Source organism: Cibotium barometz, chromosome 38, assembly GCF_041138505.1.
Source record: "Cibotium barometz isolate CiBa-2024 chromosome 38, ASM4113850v1, whole genome shotgun sequence".
Classification (NCBI taxonomy): domain Eukaryota; kingdom Viridiplantae; phylum Streptophyta; class Polypodiopsida; order Cyatheales; family Cibotiaceae; genus Cibotium; species Cibotium barometz.
Window position 1 is genome coordinate 12,815,644 of NC_141083.1, and position 16,573 is coordinate 12,832,216.

Consider the following 16,573-nt stretch of genomic DNA (forward strand, 5'->3'; position numbering starts at 1 on the left):
CTCAAATGCTGGGCTAAAGCCACACGTCCGCATCTCTGTGAAGATCCATCTTGTGCTCTGAGGCCAAGGGCCTCCCAAGGTCGAAGTGCGGGCGGAGATAGGTAATCCTTCCAAGCCTCTCCGCCTGGATGAAGACCACGAACAATCAACTTGCCCAACAGGGCACGACTGTGAATGGAGAGGTCGATGATACCCAGGCCCCCTTTGCGTCGGGGCTGAATGATCACTCTCCAAGCTGCCTTGGCCGTAGCTGGTCTCCCATCACTCCCAGGTCATAGAAAGTTTTGGATCAAACGATGAACCTGACCAATACATGCCCGGAAGAAAGACTAGTAGGAGGTAATGTACCACATGGTGGCAGGAAGAACCTGGTTCGCCACCACTTCAATTGGACGCCAAGTTGGAGCAGGCGATGAGCCAACCTAGAATCCACATGACTTGTGCCAATTGATCTATGTTTCTGATGCATGACAAAAATCTCAATCGCCTCAGCGAACTCTGGAGGTTCCCCATGGCCCTCCACAGGTATGCTACTGTGTCGTCGGCAAACCTGGAATCAAGAAGCTTCTCCTGAAATCGGATGGGGAGACAATCCTTGGAGTCTAGTCTCCTGGGCAAAGAGAAAATTGCTCATGGCCTCAACAACAAACAGGAAGAGTTAGGGTGCTAGAGGGCACCCTTGCCGGACTGAGCGTGAGAGTGGAAATCTATCACCTCTAGTACCTTGAATAAGAACTTGGCTATGAGAAGTCGAGTAGAGTCCCGATACACCTCAGATCCACTTCTCCAGGAAACCCATCCTACGTATCGTCCCCTTGAGAAAGCCCCAATACACTCTGTCTCTCAAAATTGAGGAGCACAATGAGATCCTGCTGCCGCATCCTAGCCGACGTGGTCGCCTCCTAGAAGGTGAAGATGTTGTCCAGAATATTTCGATCGTGAATGAAAAGGGTCTGTGTGCCATGAATCAAGTCGGGGAGGAAGGGTTGCAATCTCCGGTTGATGGCCTTGGCCATAATTTTGCAGGCAGTCCTCAGGAGGGTGATGGGTCTCTATTGCCGGATCTCCAATCTGACACCGCCCTCCTTGGGAATCAAGTGGATCAAACCCTCCGACAACTACTTCAGCATGGCTCCTATAACCATTATCTCATTGAAGGAAGCCTTGGAGCAAGCATCCATGAGATCCCAATGCCGTAGAAATAAAGAGGTTGGAAGACTATCCTCTCCCAGGCATTTGCCCCTTAGTAATGCCGTCATAGCCTTTGCCAACTCCTCAGATATGAAGGGGGTCAGGAGGAAAGTTCCGGACCACCTCTCTTGTGTGCCGCCACACCCGCTCACACACATCCATCACTTGTGAGGAAATGGGAGCACTAGTGGGAAGAGTGCTGAAGAAATTTGTGGTGATGCTCTCACATGAGGGGGGTTTGTAACAATGGATCCATCTAGGCCACGCAACCTGCGGATACCCTCCCTCCATCTTTTCGGCCTGCAATCTCAAAGAAATCTCCGGTGACCTTGTCTCCGGCCTACATCCAAAAAGAGACTTTGGCATGGTTCTGTGTTGGGTTGCACGGAAAGAGGCATACACACAAAGAGACACACACAAGCACACAGAGAGAGAAACATGAGGTGAGCTCGATAGTTGTTGGAAAAGATGTACTTTGATAAAATGTGTAGTACAAAGTACTATATGTCTAGGCCTAAAAGACCAACACACAATAAGTGTGTTCACATGGGGGGAAAAAACCCATGTCTAGCCATGGTAAAAAGTGCCTGTGAGTAGACGAGTTCACACTTGAACTTCTCGGAGGAGAAATGGCTAACTATAGTAGACTACCCTAGTAGAGGCTATAGGTTTAAAGCTTTGGGAAAAGCTTCAAACTTCTCTCTGGAAAGAGGCTTTGTAAATCCATTTGCCACATTGGCCTGTGTAGGCACATAAGTCAAGTCAATCTCTCTAGCATGGAGCCTCTCCATTGACATAATGGCAATGTACCTCGATATGCTTTGTGCGGGTAATGCCTCTGATTGTAAGTGTAGATGGTGGTGGAAGACATCTATCTAATACCAAGATCAACTCGTAGCCACACACATTTCCACAATAGCGGAAAAGGGTGCCCTGTACACAGCTTCACAGCTAGAAGTGGCCACTATAGGCTGCTTCTCGCTGAGCCATGAAATGCGTGAACCACCAAGAAGAAAACAGTTTCGATTGGTAGACACTCGCGTGTCATAGCATCTTGCCCAGTCATTGATTGTAAAAGCAATCAAGCACAATGTAGAAGAGTTGCCATAAAACAACGCAAAGTCAATGGTGCCTTTAAGGTAGTGAAAGACACGCTGACATACTTGCCAATGCTGAGTGCCAGGGCTATGCATGAATCTGCTCAGCTACTATGAAACAGCAAACTGAATGTCCAGATAGGTAGTGCATAGATAAATAAGGCTTCCCACAGCCTTTTGATAAGTTGCAGCATCAAATGGCTCACCAGCATCCTCAAGTGAAAGTTTTAAACCTGGTTCCATTAGAAACAGATTTACAATCTGTCATTTGGAAATGCTCAAGGAGTTGCTCGATGTATCTCCGTTGAGATAGTAGGATACCCCACTTGACATGTATAAACTAAATGCTCAAATAGTAATGCAAATGCTCCATGTCTGTGACATCAAAAGCACGCTACAATTCAGCTTTGAAAGCTGAAATTTTGTCCTCATCAGGACCAGTAATGAGCATGTCATTCACATAAAGAAAAAGGATCAGCAGGTTGTCCCCATCTCTGCGAACAAAGAGAGTACTCTTAGTTTGACTATTTCAGAACCCATTAGCACTCACGCACGCATGAATTTTCAGGTTCCAAGCACGAGGAGCCTGTTTAAGGCCATAAAGTGCCATAAAGTGCTTTATGTAACTCACATACTTTTCTTTTTTGCCCCCTTTTCGAACAGATCGCCATTAAGAAAAGCAATCTTAACATCCAACTAATGTGCATGCCAACCCTTGTGAGCAACCAAAGCAACAACAATACGAATGGTAGTCATACACGAAGTAGGAGCAAAATAGTCAATTCCCTCACACTAAGCATAACCATTGGCAACCAAACGAGCCTTATGGGGATCAACAGAACCATCAGGCTTATGTTTAAGTCTACACCCACTTAGTGCCAATAGCATGCTTGCCAGCAACGAAGTCACATAACTCCCAAGTACTGTTCTTTTCAATGGAGTCCAACTCTGACCGCATGGTTGCAACCCAATGCTCATCCTCCAAAGCATGAACATGAGAAATAGGTTCCTCATTACATGTGGTGGCAACAAGAGCAGTGTCAACAAAATGTGAAGATGCTGCACGAGTACGACAAGGCATAAGAGTAGGCTGTTTGCTATCACACAAAGTGTCAATCAGCCAACGAGGTACATTCCTGGCCTCACGAATAGCATTGTCCAATGCATCACCTAGGGTCTCCTAATCATCATGAGGCATATCAGGACCAATTTGAGTAGTGTTAGGTGGCTGAATATCAGGAATTTCAGCACCATGTGATGGCTGTAAATGAGCCAAAGCGGGCCCTACATCATTAGCATGTGACCCGAATAAAGGCAACAATGTATCAAAGACATCTTCTGGTCCGATTGATGGTTGTTTTTTACATGAAAGCAATGGGTGAGATGCAAATCCATCAAAGATAACATCACGAGACACAATGATTTTGCCCATAGTAGGCACATAAAGTCGATACCCTTGCTTTCACTATTGTAGCGTGTAAAGATACATTTAATGGCCTTTGCATCAAGTTTATGTCTTTGTTGTGCTGGTACATGCACATAAGCCAGACAACCAAAGACTCGCGTATGAGTAATCGTGGGGATTCTGCCATTAAGCTATCATAGATTTCAAGGCTTTAATGGGATAGCGGTTCAACACATAGTTGGCACATGACCGCCTCAAGCTAAAATCTACTCGGCAAATCCTTGCTTTTAAGCATACGATTACGTCTCTTAGCAACACTGTCACCATCCCCAGTCTAAAAGGGGTCTGGTGGACTCCAGGATGTTTAAATATTTGGAAAGTACAAGCTTTGGGAATGGGAGATTATCCTAGAATACAAAGGACCACACTCCTAAAATTTAGGAGAGTTGCTATTTTTGGCCCGACTCCGATGGAAATTTTGTTCGCGTCATTACATCTGGAATTGAGCAGATACCAAGAGTTGGCAAAGTGCCTATGACAGAATTTCTACCAATTGGGATATTTTTAGAGATAAAGTTTATGGAAGGACCCATCTCTTAGATTGGGACGTGTGGCAAGAAAGTGGACCAAAGTGAGACAAGTGGCCTGACACTTGTTAGAAAATGGATCAAAGTGAGACAAGTGGCCTCACACTCGTCACTTCAGCTATTGTGTGGCTCTCCACTTGCCATTGTAGCCTTCTCTTGCCATTTTAGCTCATGGGAGGCCCAAATCTATAAATTGGAGCCCCCTCTCTTCATTAATGGAGGCTCTCTTGCTGCACACTAGCCTCTACCACTGTTACAGGCTGTCCTAATGATGGCTACTCTCTTTCTCTCTCTCTTGAAGGCTGCCCATGAAGAATACCGGCTGTTGGGGACTGTTTTGGATGCTTCCATCGCGAAGAAATACTGAAGGCAAGGGTATTTAATCATTTATTATGATTTCTAGCCATTGTACTTGTTGTACCAGCATTTGTACTTGCTGTACTTGTTGTACCAGCCATCGCACCGGTTGTACTAGCCACTGTACTTGTTGTACCAGCCATTGTACCGACTGTACCAGCCATTGTACTTGTTGTACCAGCATTTGTACTTGCTGTACCTATTGTACCAACCACCGTACCAGCTGTACCAACCACTATACTTGCTGTACCAACCATTGTACTTACTGTACCAGCCATTGTACCTGCTGTACCGGCTGAACGGAGAGTTGTACTTGCTATACCAGCTCTATTGCATGAAGACCCGTGGTTTTTGGGGAAGAATCAGTACCCACACGGAGGTATATGGATTATATTGTTGGCTCGGCATTTCTACAGCCTATGTTCCTGCTTGGTAGCCTTGTGTTGGGCTGTGTTATGGCATTTGTATAGGGATAATCCGGCATCTCCCGTGGGGAGAGTAAGGCCCTCAAAGCTTGTACATGATATTATTCTCCTTGGGTAATAAAATACTCCAAGGGGGGGGATCGGCCCATTCCGGCCTCTATGCGGTGTCACTCGTGCAAGCTCCATTTTCAGCATTTGTGGATGTTTTGTCCAGCTTTATGTTTTATGCAAAGTGATGATGGATATGTGTTAAGGCTGTGGCCATGTTTAAATGTTTTAATATGCATTGATGGTATCAACAAGTGTGTCAAAGGCCCTAGTCCCCCGGGCACCCCCGCCGCGAGTTTCATTGGTATCAGAGCATAGGCTTTCTTGGAAGCGGAGGTTTCCTTCTATCAATAAGGAAGAGAAAAGATCTCAAGTGGGGACCACACTTACCATCATTGCTGTTAAGCATGGCTAGCCGCTTCAAAGCTTATGAAGCAAGAGCATGAGCAATAGACAGGTTGTTGGTCTAAGGATTTATGAATTCACAAAATTTATCTTGGAAGTATGGAGTTGGCTTTATGTGCACACGTTCAGTACTCTTTCTATATGGATATTGTGGATTATATTATCAAGCTTACAGGCAAGCTATATGGAGATATATCTCGGGATATCTTAAGGATATGGTGAGGAGATATTTCTTTTGGCTTCATGACCAACCTGGCAAAGAACAGCTAAGTATACTTTGAGTTTCCAAAGTTGGTGCTTTTGCTGTTTACTATGAAGTGTTTTTGATGTTCACTAACCCTTGTATAGCTATGCAAGGAGAAAGGTGTTGTTGTTTGCCTTGAGATGGTTTCAGGGAAACATTGTTTATGGCTCCCTTTAATGGGATAAATTCTTTTCATGGCTCCCTTTATTGGGATAGATTATATCTATGGAGATTTCTTTCTTGGATGAGATTTATATAGATATTGGGCTTCACAAGCAATTTCTATGGACGAATCTGTCCGAGTTTATAGAGAAGCAATCTTTGGATATCTCATGGATATGATGCTTTTATGGATAAAGTCCACCTCTACTCCAAGGTGTGTGGTTAGCACGGAGTATGTGGTAAGAGTTATGGTATACAGGTCTATGGATTCCTGGACTTCTTTTCTAGGAATTTGGATCCATCCTCAGGTTTATGGATTATGTTTATGGCTCCCTTTTACTGGGATGGATTATTTCTTTTGGCTCTCTTTATTTGGGATGCATTGGACTTATGAAACTCATGATTCACATACCCTGTGTAGTGTTCTCTTGTCCTACGTGCTCTCTTGAAGATTGTTTCTACCATGTGTGGGTGGAACAATAGAGAGCAGATGGAAGGGAACATGGGCACTTCAAAGGGTAGTGACAAGCACAACATACCCTGTGTAGTGTTCTCTTGTCCTACGTGCTCTGTTGAAGATTGTTTCTACCATGTGTGGGTGGAACAATAGAGAGCAGATGGAAGGGAACATGGGCACTTGAGAGGGTAGTGTGAGTTGTTGGCCGAAATGCCTACAAACTATTGTTGGCCGAAATGCCTATAAACTATGTGTAGTAGAAATGCTTATGGAACACCAGGTTATCTATGCCTGCGAGTGATTGTTTTATCTTGTTACTTGAGCCCACCTCTCATCCAAGGTGTGTGGTCAGAGTACCAACACGGAGTGCAAGTGGTAAACTGGACATGACGGGACTTATGTCTTTGCCAAGGGTCATGTAGACCGATGTCTTATTGGCAGGAGACTTATTTGTCTCGCCCATTTACTTGGGACATGGATTATGATATCTGGACTTATGGGACTGATTTGTCTCGCCCATTTATCTTGGGGCATGATTATGATATCTGGACTTATGGGACTGTTTTTGTCTCGCCCATTTATCTTGGGACATGATTTTGATATTGGTATTATGGAGACTTATTTAGTCTCGCCCATTTCTTTGAGACATGGATTCTTCAGTTATATTGGATTTTTGAGACCGTCTTGTCTCGCCCACTTATGGGACATGATTATATCTTGAATATATGGCTTGAAGCTTAAAGTTGCGGACAACTTTTAAGAAGTTGGGGAGGATGTCATCAGCCTGGACATTTCCCAGTCTGAAAGGGGTCTGGTGGACTCCAGGATGTTTAAATATTTGGAAAGTACAAGCTTTGGGAATGGGGGATTATCCTAGAATACAAAGGACCACACTCCTAAAATTTAGGAGAGTTGCTATTTTTGGCCCAACTCGGATGGAAATTTTGTTCGCGTCATTACATCTGGAATTGAGCAGATACCAAGAGTTGGCAAAGTGCCTATGACAGAATTTCTACCAGTTGGGATATTTTTAGAGATAAAGTTTATGGAAGGACCCATCTCTTAGATTGGGACATGTGGCAAGAAAGTGGACCAAAGTGAGACAAGTGGCCCTAACACTTGTTAGAAAATGGATCAAAGTGAGACAAGTGGCCTCACACTCGTCACTTCAGCTATTGTGTGGCTCTCCACTTGTCATTGTAGCCTTCTCTTGCCATTTTAGCTCATGGGAGGCCCAAATCTATAAATTGGAGCCCCCTCTCTTCATTAATGGAGGCTCTCTTGCTGCACACTAGCCTCTACCACCGTTACAGGCTGCCCTAATGATGGCTACTCTCTCTCTCTCTCTCTCTCTCTCTCTCTCTCTCTCTCTCTCTTGAAGGCTGCCCATGAAGAATACCGGCTGTTGGGGACTGTTTTGGAGGCTTCCATCGCGAAGAAATACTGAAGGCAAGGGTATTTAAGCATTTATTATGATTTCTAGCCATTGTACTTGTTGCACCAGCATTTGTACTTGTTGCACCAGCATTTGTACCAGCCATCGTACCGGCTGTACCAGCCACTGTACTTGTTGTACCAACCACCATACCGGCTGTACCAGCCATTGTACTTGTTGTACTAGTCATTGTACCTATTGTACTTATTGTACTAGCATTTGTACTTGTTGTACATGCTGTACCAACCACCGTACTGGCTGTACCAGCCACTATACCTGTTGTACCAACCATTGTACTTGTTGTACCAGCCATTGGACCTGCTGTACCGACTGAATGGAGAGTTGTACTTGCTGTACCAGCTCTATTGCATGAAGACCCGTGGTTTTTGGGGAAGAATCAGTACCCACACGGAGGTATATGGATTATATTGTTGGCTCGGCATTTCTATAGCCTATGTTCCGGCTTGGTAGCCTTGTGTTGGGCTGTGTTATGGCATTTGTATAGGGATAATCCGGCATCTCCCGTGGGGAGAGTAAGGCCCTCAAAGCTTGTACATGATATTATTCTTTTTGGGTAATAAAATACTCCAAGGGGGGGGTCGGCCCATTCCGGCCTCTATGCGGTGTCACTCGTGCAAGCTCCATTTTCAGCATTTGTGGATGTTTTGTCCAGCTTTATGTTTTATGCAAAGTGATGATGGATATGTGTTAAGGCTGTGGCCATGTTTAAATGTTTTAATATGCATTGATGGTATCAACAAGTGTGTCAAAGACCCTAGTCCCCCGGGCACCCCCGCCGCGGCCCGCAAGTTACAAACACTGCTTTGCTGAGGAGTATATGCTGTAGTACATTGATGAGATATGCCACTAGACGGCATAAAAGCTATGAACTCATTTGATAAATATCCCCCCCCCCCCTCTCAACACCTTGTGGGGGGGGCCCGCTTGGCGACTTGGGAGGGAGAGCTTGGACCGGAGAGGCAACGATGGTTATCTCTACCGGCTCTGAAAAAATGATGAATCAACTGGCACGGACGAAGCTGACTGACTACTACCGGAGGGCGGCGGGAGAGGCTGAGAGGGGAGGGAGGGGGTTCTGCTACCACCAAAGCAGCGGGAGTTGGAGGGGGGGGTAAGTTAGGTAATACTCTCTAGAAGGAGGTGGAGGGGGGGGGGGGGGGGGGGGGGCGGTGATCTCCTTGAAGGAATGGAGGGGGCCATCACCGTCAAGGGGTTGTTGAGACAAAATGCTCAAAACGGTACTCTTGACACATCTATATTCTCCTGGATCTTGTCAACCTGACGCGCTTGCCAACCCGCTTGGCTCTGGGCGTTGATGACCAGCAATCCCCCCCTCGGGCCAGTGGTCTGCTACTCTACTATGCCGGCCTTAGCCGGGGCGTGTGTCCCACCCACCCCTTGGGGAGGTGTGAATTGGGGCTGCAGGGGGGATCAGGAGACAGCCTCTTGGACGACCGACGAGGGTAGACTCTAGTGAGGTGTCCCATCTGGCGATAGATGAAACAGTAGCCTGAGAGGCCAGAGTACTCAACTCTCTGCAAAATTGGATCCCCGCGCACAACAGGTAACAAAATGGTGTGAGGCACTGAGTCTGGGGAGGCGATGTAGATACAAAGGGATGGAATCCCAGCCGTCCGTGCAAGAACCAAAGCGGCGGTATGGGGGGGAGGGGATTCCTTCACTCTCCCAATAGCACCACCTATCAACGAGAGGAGAGGAAGGTATTCCTTCCTGAGACCAGGAAAGCAGACTGTCACAAGAAAGCCTGAGACAATAGCCAAAGGGTCAGACGTTGGGTCAAAGCCGTGCTACCACCTTGCAAAGAAGGCATGGGCCGTACGCAGTGCGACAGGGCTTAGCTACATGACTTTGTCCAAAGTTGTAGGCGAATCAAACTCAACCTGATAGTAGCCATGTCTTAGAGGATGAATGTCAATGATCTTTCTAGGTGCGCTAAGAGGACTTGCCTGAAACAAATCCTTGAACTGTCCACGCCCCAGGCAGCTACCCACAATCTTGCATACCAAGGTGGAGGCCTCCAAAGAGGCAGCTGTCGAAGCAAGGAGTTGGAGATCCTCTTTGAAAAAAGAGAGCAACTAGGTGGACAAAGCTGCCCACCCCTTATCCTCTTTGTTCAAAGAGAGCAACTAGCCATGTGTCCATCCCAGCTTGAACCCCAACTAGCTTTTCCTCTGTGCCTAACACCCAGGGTGGACATCTCTTCATCTCTCTCTTCTTCCTCTCTCTAGAAGTTGGTGCCTCCTTTCATGAGGCTCTTTGGCTGTATTATCTGCACTTTCTCCTTCCCTACTCCATTTCCAAGCTTCCAAGAGTGTTTCAAGGTCGTATTCACTCTCCTACTCACTCCCAATGACTGAAATTCAGCATAACAGCCCTTTACTTTGCTGTAATTTCTGGTCCTTTGGCTGAAAACCCTAATTTCAGCCACGGACAAAAACCCTGAGAGCGATACACTTGGATTGGAAAATAAGCACGGAGGGGAGGCGGGGAAGAGGGCAAGACAGGGAAGTAGGGCTTAAAGCTGAGGAGGCGAGGGAGGCTGAGGCGGAAAAGGGTCAGCGACCGCCCCACAAAGAAGAGGAGAGGTGAAGGGGAGGGGGTGTTGGAGAGGCTAGGGTGGGGGGGAGGTTGGGGCGAGGCCTGCAGGCGAATGGGAGGGGGAGGCGGAAGGGTGGGTGGGGGATGTGGGCTGCAGGTGGAAGGGGAGGATGGGGCATGGGCTGCAGACGGCAGAGGGGGAGGTGGGAGGGAGGACGGGGGCAAGGGCTGCAGGCAAAAGGAGAGCAGGCGGGCAGCGTCAGGTGCAGCCCCCCCCCCCCCCCCCCCCCAAAAAAAAAAAACGCCTGGCCTCTACGCGTGCAGCTCCCCCTTCCCCTTTGCTTTCTCCGGGTTCGAACAGAGGTGTGAGGGCGATGGCGAGGTGGGGTGCTATGTGCACAGGGAGGAGAGCTCCAGCTTCAGCTCCACGTATAAATATGCTTACTCACAAGAGCTTTTGACTGCAGAATAACTTTGTGGTGTGTCGGGTTTTCAAGAAAAGCGGTCGTGGCTCGAAGCGAGGAGAACAATACGGGGCGCCCATGGAGGACGAGGAGGTGGAGTCCTTACATGAAACAAAAATGGATGGCTCTGGCTCTGGTAACTCAACAGTGGATCAGGAGAATGCAAGTTCAGGTGATAGAGAGCTTCAACTTGGTGAGACTTCTACGAATGATCACACTCCTTCAGAGTCAACTGAAACTGAGGTGTGCACGTTAATTTTATTTGCATTACTAAACGGTTGTTGCATTCATATGGAGCATATCATGTACATGCATATGAACTTTTTTTGATTGCGTGATAAGAAGAAATAAACATGGATTATGTCAAAATGCATGCATGGATGGTGCATTTCTACCAGAGATGCAATGTGTACCTTTGGTAACATGCTTTTTTTTACAAGTTGATTGATAATATGCAGGTAACCCCTCCCAAAGGTTAAAGTCAATTATGTAGATTGGGGGCAATATTCATCATTTGACAAGAAATCTGGCTTCATCTTTCTTCAGCTCGGGGTTTTTTTGTAGACAGGTGCCCTTCTTCTACTGTTTGCTTTTGCAAGTAGGCATTTCTATTCGGCAGATTTGAGCAGCAATTTGTTTTGGTGCTGCACTGGCCTCTTAAATATGGAGGCTTTAAGTCCTTAAGCCAGGGCTACCGTTTTCTTCTTTTAGGCGTATAGATGGTTCAATTAATGAAAGGCTATATCATTGTGCATTGCAGTCATTTTACCCATTGTAAGGCAGTTGCTTTGTCTACAATCAACAGTAAAACTGTCTTTATAGCATAGAAAGACGTGAATTTTGGGCACTTTTTGAGCTCATCGGTGCTGAACTTATCAGACATTGGCCAGACTTGCTGCTTGTATGCTTTTGTGCTTTTGTTTAGTCTTTTTTTAAGTGTTACATTTTTTGAATAAATGAAACATGTCTCTTGAGGTGGGTTTCATTGCGACAGTGAAACTTGAGAATATTCTCAAAAAAAAGGACTTCACTTTTAATTTCAAAGTCTTCTTGGCCTTTTATCCCATCTTGTCTGGGTAGCTTCTTTTTTCAATTAAAATCTGTACACCATAAAATACACATATGACACCACGCACCCAGCAGCCTAGGCTCAGCTGATGAGGGGGTATGCGGCTTTGGCTCATTTGGAGTGAAAGTGCTAGAGACTGCAGGTCATGATGTTTTCTTGGATGATTCAGAGTAGGCCGTCATAATTGCAGAGTTTGGAGCAATCCCTTTGGTAGTCAATACCCTGTTCCAAACAGTGACTTTCATATACTACATCTTGGACAGAGACTGGCTCCCCCGGCTGGCATTGGAGTCCTCTTTGGTAGTTGATGCCCTCTTCCAAACAGCGACTTTCATATACCACATCTACACCTTGGACACAGATTGGCTCCTCCTGGCTGGCATTCAGTGTGCCAGGATTACACAGTGGTTCCTTTGCTTCATATGGATCGCCTGCCCCATTCCATTGCAGTCTGGATGCACCTCTACTACCTCTTATCCAACATGACATCAACCGACTTATCCACACTGACCATGTCAGTCTATAGAGACCCACATCACATGGATGGATCCACGGCAACTTCCCATGAAGATGCAGTTCTACTGGGATTATTTTATAAGGGTCATAGAGGATGACTTCATTCAGAAGCCTGCCTATCTTCACAGACATGTAACATGCCATGAAGATTGAGATCAGTGTCTCATCACATCACTTGAGGGTGGAGACTGGGTGTTACCAAATAGAACGTGATCTGTTGATTCTTCTCATTAGAGGTCATGATGGAGGAGCACTATCTTTGTAGATGCCTAGTGTACTATGAAATACAAGGAAGGTTTCATTTCCTCTTCAAGGGAGGGATTTGGCCCAGTTTTGGGTCATTGACTTCCCAGACCAGCGATGCCCGGGGCTCTATCTGATGGAGCAATGTCGCCACAAAGATCAGCTATGCGCAAAGGTATAGATGCGGACTCTATATATATAGCACCCCCCCCCCCCCCCCCCCCAAAAAAAATAAATAAATAAAAAAAATAAAAAATAAAAAAAATCTTCTGTGAATTATTTATGACTCCATGCATCTGGCAGCCTAGGCTCAGCTGATGGGGGGGTATGCGGATTTGGCTGGTTTGGAGTGACTGTGCTTTCAAGCTCACTTTCAGGATCCCAGTGCTAGGGATGGTTCTTTGACACTTCTGACATGGGGCCTCCTCCTGGGGAGGATGACTGGAGGAGGATAGAGACTACAGGTTTGTAGCACACCGGGTGGGCAGATTCGTAGTCGCTCGGATGATGGGGATTACTCTCCATCCTAGCCGCTTGCGAAGGCCCGCCGTATGGCTGAGACAGCCTCCACCTCAGCTGGTCATCCATGAGGATCATCTCATGGAATGTACAGGGCCTTGGCGGTGCACACTATGTACGTTATCGTGGGTGCTTGAGGCAGGAGCTTCAGAGATGCCTGGTTGGGGGCAGTATTGATATTCTGATGATACAGGAGCACCATTTGAGTGAGAGCAGGATTCGGAGATATGGTTCGGTGATGCCTGGTAGATGGGACACTTTTTGGTCTGCAGGTTTTGGCCCCTTGGGTGGGCATGGTCATTGCGGATGCATGGCGGCAAGCCATTGTGGATCGCGGGGTCACTGTGCTTGGTAGAGCGCAGTAGGTTATTCTGAGGATGCACGATGAGCACATTGGTGTGCTCAATGTCTATGCGCCCAATCATGCTAGTGCTAGAGCAAAGTTTTGGACCCTTGTTACAGATGCATTGCCCGAGGCCGCACATTGGTGTGTTGGGGGAGACTTCAACATGCTTGAGGACCCGGCCGATAGGATGGGAGGCAGTCATGTTACAGTGCACGGCACGGAGCTTGCAGCTTGGGAGCGATTTTGTATGACACTGCGGATCACTGATGCATGGCAGCATGAGGCTTTCTCCCGTTCTCAGGACAGTCTTAGTTTTTCTCGATCGGATCGCCGGCAGGGAGGGACTAATCTATCACGGATTGATCGCTTCTATGTGGGCGACAGGTTTTGAGGAGCGTGGTGGCTCCGTTGGCATTCTCGCTGGCACCTCTTTCTTAGACCATGCGCCAGTTATTTTGACTCTTGAGGAGAGGACACGGGAGACCAGCTTGCAGTTGAGGATCCCAGAGAGGATACTTACAGACCCCAGTCTTTTTGAGGACATTGAGAGGATATGGTAGGATAGCCAGAGCTCTGACTTGGATGCAGCAGCAGTGTGCCCAGGGGCTTATCGAGCCCAGCTCTTTTTTGCACGCTACAGCCTTGACACGGCTGGGAGAGACACGAGAGCGGGAGCGTCGCTTGAGACATAGCCTTGCTTTGCTCCAGCGCCTTCAGGAGCAGCAGCCTACATGTGAGTGGGTGGCGTCCCAGCTGAGCCAGGCACGCCAGGAGGTTAGAGAGGCAGAGGAGCAGAGACGAGTTTTTCCATACTCTACACGCGGGTACCCCCCGCTGGCACTACAGGCCACCTGTTTGGATTTTCCTCCCTCCTATTGTATGATATAGCCTCTCAGTTATTTGTACTTTTCTGCACCTAGGGAGAGTCTCCCTAGCTGCCTTGATTGGATCTCTGCTTTGCCTTCTTATGAGCAGGAGAGGGTTTGTAGCCCATTGGGCTTTTTTCTTTTTATAACTAATGAAAGGATCTTTTCATGGGAAAAAAAAAAAGTATGGCTGCAGCCTGCAAGTAGAGGTTCATGGGCAGCCTTTACAAAGCTCACAACAACTTCTGCAAATAGGAGTACATAACAGTCAGCACAAAACAGTACATAATGTACAAAACTAGGTCGTATAGCATCAGAAACAGGATCAGCAGCAGTTTTCCATTGAACAGATGATGACGTCAGCAGAACGAACTGTACGGGCAGTGGGGTGCAGCAGTACGGAAACATGCAAACAGAGCTTGGTGACTGTATGGAAGGTGCAAAAAGATGCGTATGCTGAAAATGTTAGTGTAGAAGCAAAATGAATGGGTCGTTAATGATGCAAAATGGGGACCTTATTACCTTAGAAGCTTGATTTTTCATGCATAGCAACCAAATCCACGTGTGGGAGGAGAGAGACCATCGACCACTGGTGTTCCCAGTGTATAAAGTGGCAATTCATTTTTCTTGGCTTTCCATGTCCTAGGCACCCAAATGTTGATGCATAGTCACAGGGGACGGAGGGGACGGACCCTTGGAACGGGGGGACGCCGTCCCGGTAACACTGTGGGACGGGGACGGACGGACGTTCCCAGCTGGGCGTCCCTCACAAGGGACGGCGTTCCGGGGACGGATCCAGGAGGGGACGGTTGTGGGGGACGGCTGCATGGGAATGCCTGCAGGTTACTGTTTGGGCAATGGTCACATTTTGACCTTTTCTTTTGGCCGTTTGGGAGGGGCTTTTCATGGGCCTTTAGCTTGGCCTTGAGCCTTTGAGGCTTTGGGCCTTGGCCTCTCTCTTGCCTCCCTCCCTATAAGAAGACACACACACACACACACTCCCTCTCACACTTAAAGCTTTAGCTTCACACACACACACCCTCTCACACTTCAAGCTTTAGCTTCACACACACACACCCTCTCTCTTCCCCTCAAGCGGCAAGCCTCAAGGACCAAGGTCTCAAGTTTCAAGCTCTCACACAAGCAAGCTATAGCCTCTCAAGACACCCTTTCCCTCACACACACTCTCTCTCAAGCTTCACACACACACACACACACACACACACACATACACCCACCCATCCTCAACTTTCAAGGCTCAAGCCTCACTCACTCTCTCTCTCTCTCTCTCGCTATCAAGTGACAAGGAGGCATCCATCATCCATGGCATCCTCCTCGTGGCAGTGGCTCTTCAAGTTCCAACTACCCGTAGAAGGACGACAGGATGGACATGGTGGGATGAGGTCAATCACACCCCATCCCCTCATGGAGGTGGTGCACAGCCATGGACATGCAAGCTTTGCCCGTATAGGCGAGTGGGTGGTATTGACAAAGTAATTTTTAAGTGTCGTTCCTACCCCCGTCCCCGTTCCCTAGATATGGCCGTCCCCGTCCTCTCTTACCGTCCCCCGTCCCTTGCGACTATGTGTTGATGTCTAGCTCAAGAGGGATGCAAAACCCATTACTCACGAGGTGCCCAGCTTATAAAATGTCCAGCCCTATTTGAAAAGAGTGAATCCTTTAAAAATACGAGGTGCCTAACTTATTACCTGTCCACTCACTTATAAAATGTGGACAATCCTATAAGTACCTATTACTATGCCAAATCCTTTTTGGGGCTTGACCATTTGCTCTCTCTACACAAATGAGGCCCTGTGTAACCATTCTCTTTGCCCAATGTCTTGTTTCAAGCCCCATAACCATGTTCTGGCCGCCATGGCTCTTGTATTGGATAATCCCCCATTCTGAAAGCTTGTACATTCATAATCTTGAGTGTCCTAGAATCCACCAGAGCCCACATTTTTTGTGTGGAGGCAAAGAAGAGGACATGTCAGATTTGAAAACATTTGAAAATTCCATCAGAATTTTCTCTTGCAAAGATTATGGCATTACAAGTTGGAGTTCGATTTTCTTTTGTGCCTACAACACTGGAACTTTTGAACCCAACCAATAAATAGAGACTTACAAGAAGTAATCAATGTTGTCTTAGGAAGATTT

General features: G+C 47.1%; 1 protein-coding gene across 3 annotated transcripts in view; it reads left to right on the forward strand.

The window, feature by feature from the left end:
* The window catches only part of LOC147616363 (NAC domain-containing protein 54-like), a 47,099-nt gene that overhangs the window by 15,267 nt on the left and 15,259 nt on the right, over positions 1–16,573 (forward strand). For 2 of the 3 annotated variants that reach the window (XM_086777421.1, XM_086777419.1), the window contains 2 exons: positions 10,861–11,100; positions 11,316–11,425. The exons of the other annotated variant lie outside the window; for it this stretch is intronic. In XM_086777421.1, the coding sequence (XP_086633547.1) occupies positions 10,861–11,100; positions 11,316–11,336 (261 nt within the window). In that variant the 3' untranslated portion in view covers positions 11,337–11,425. The remainder of the gene's footprint in view (positions 1–10,860; positions 11,101–11,315; positions 11,426–16,573) is intronic. 3 annotated transcript variants of the gene reach the window in all.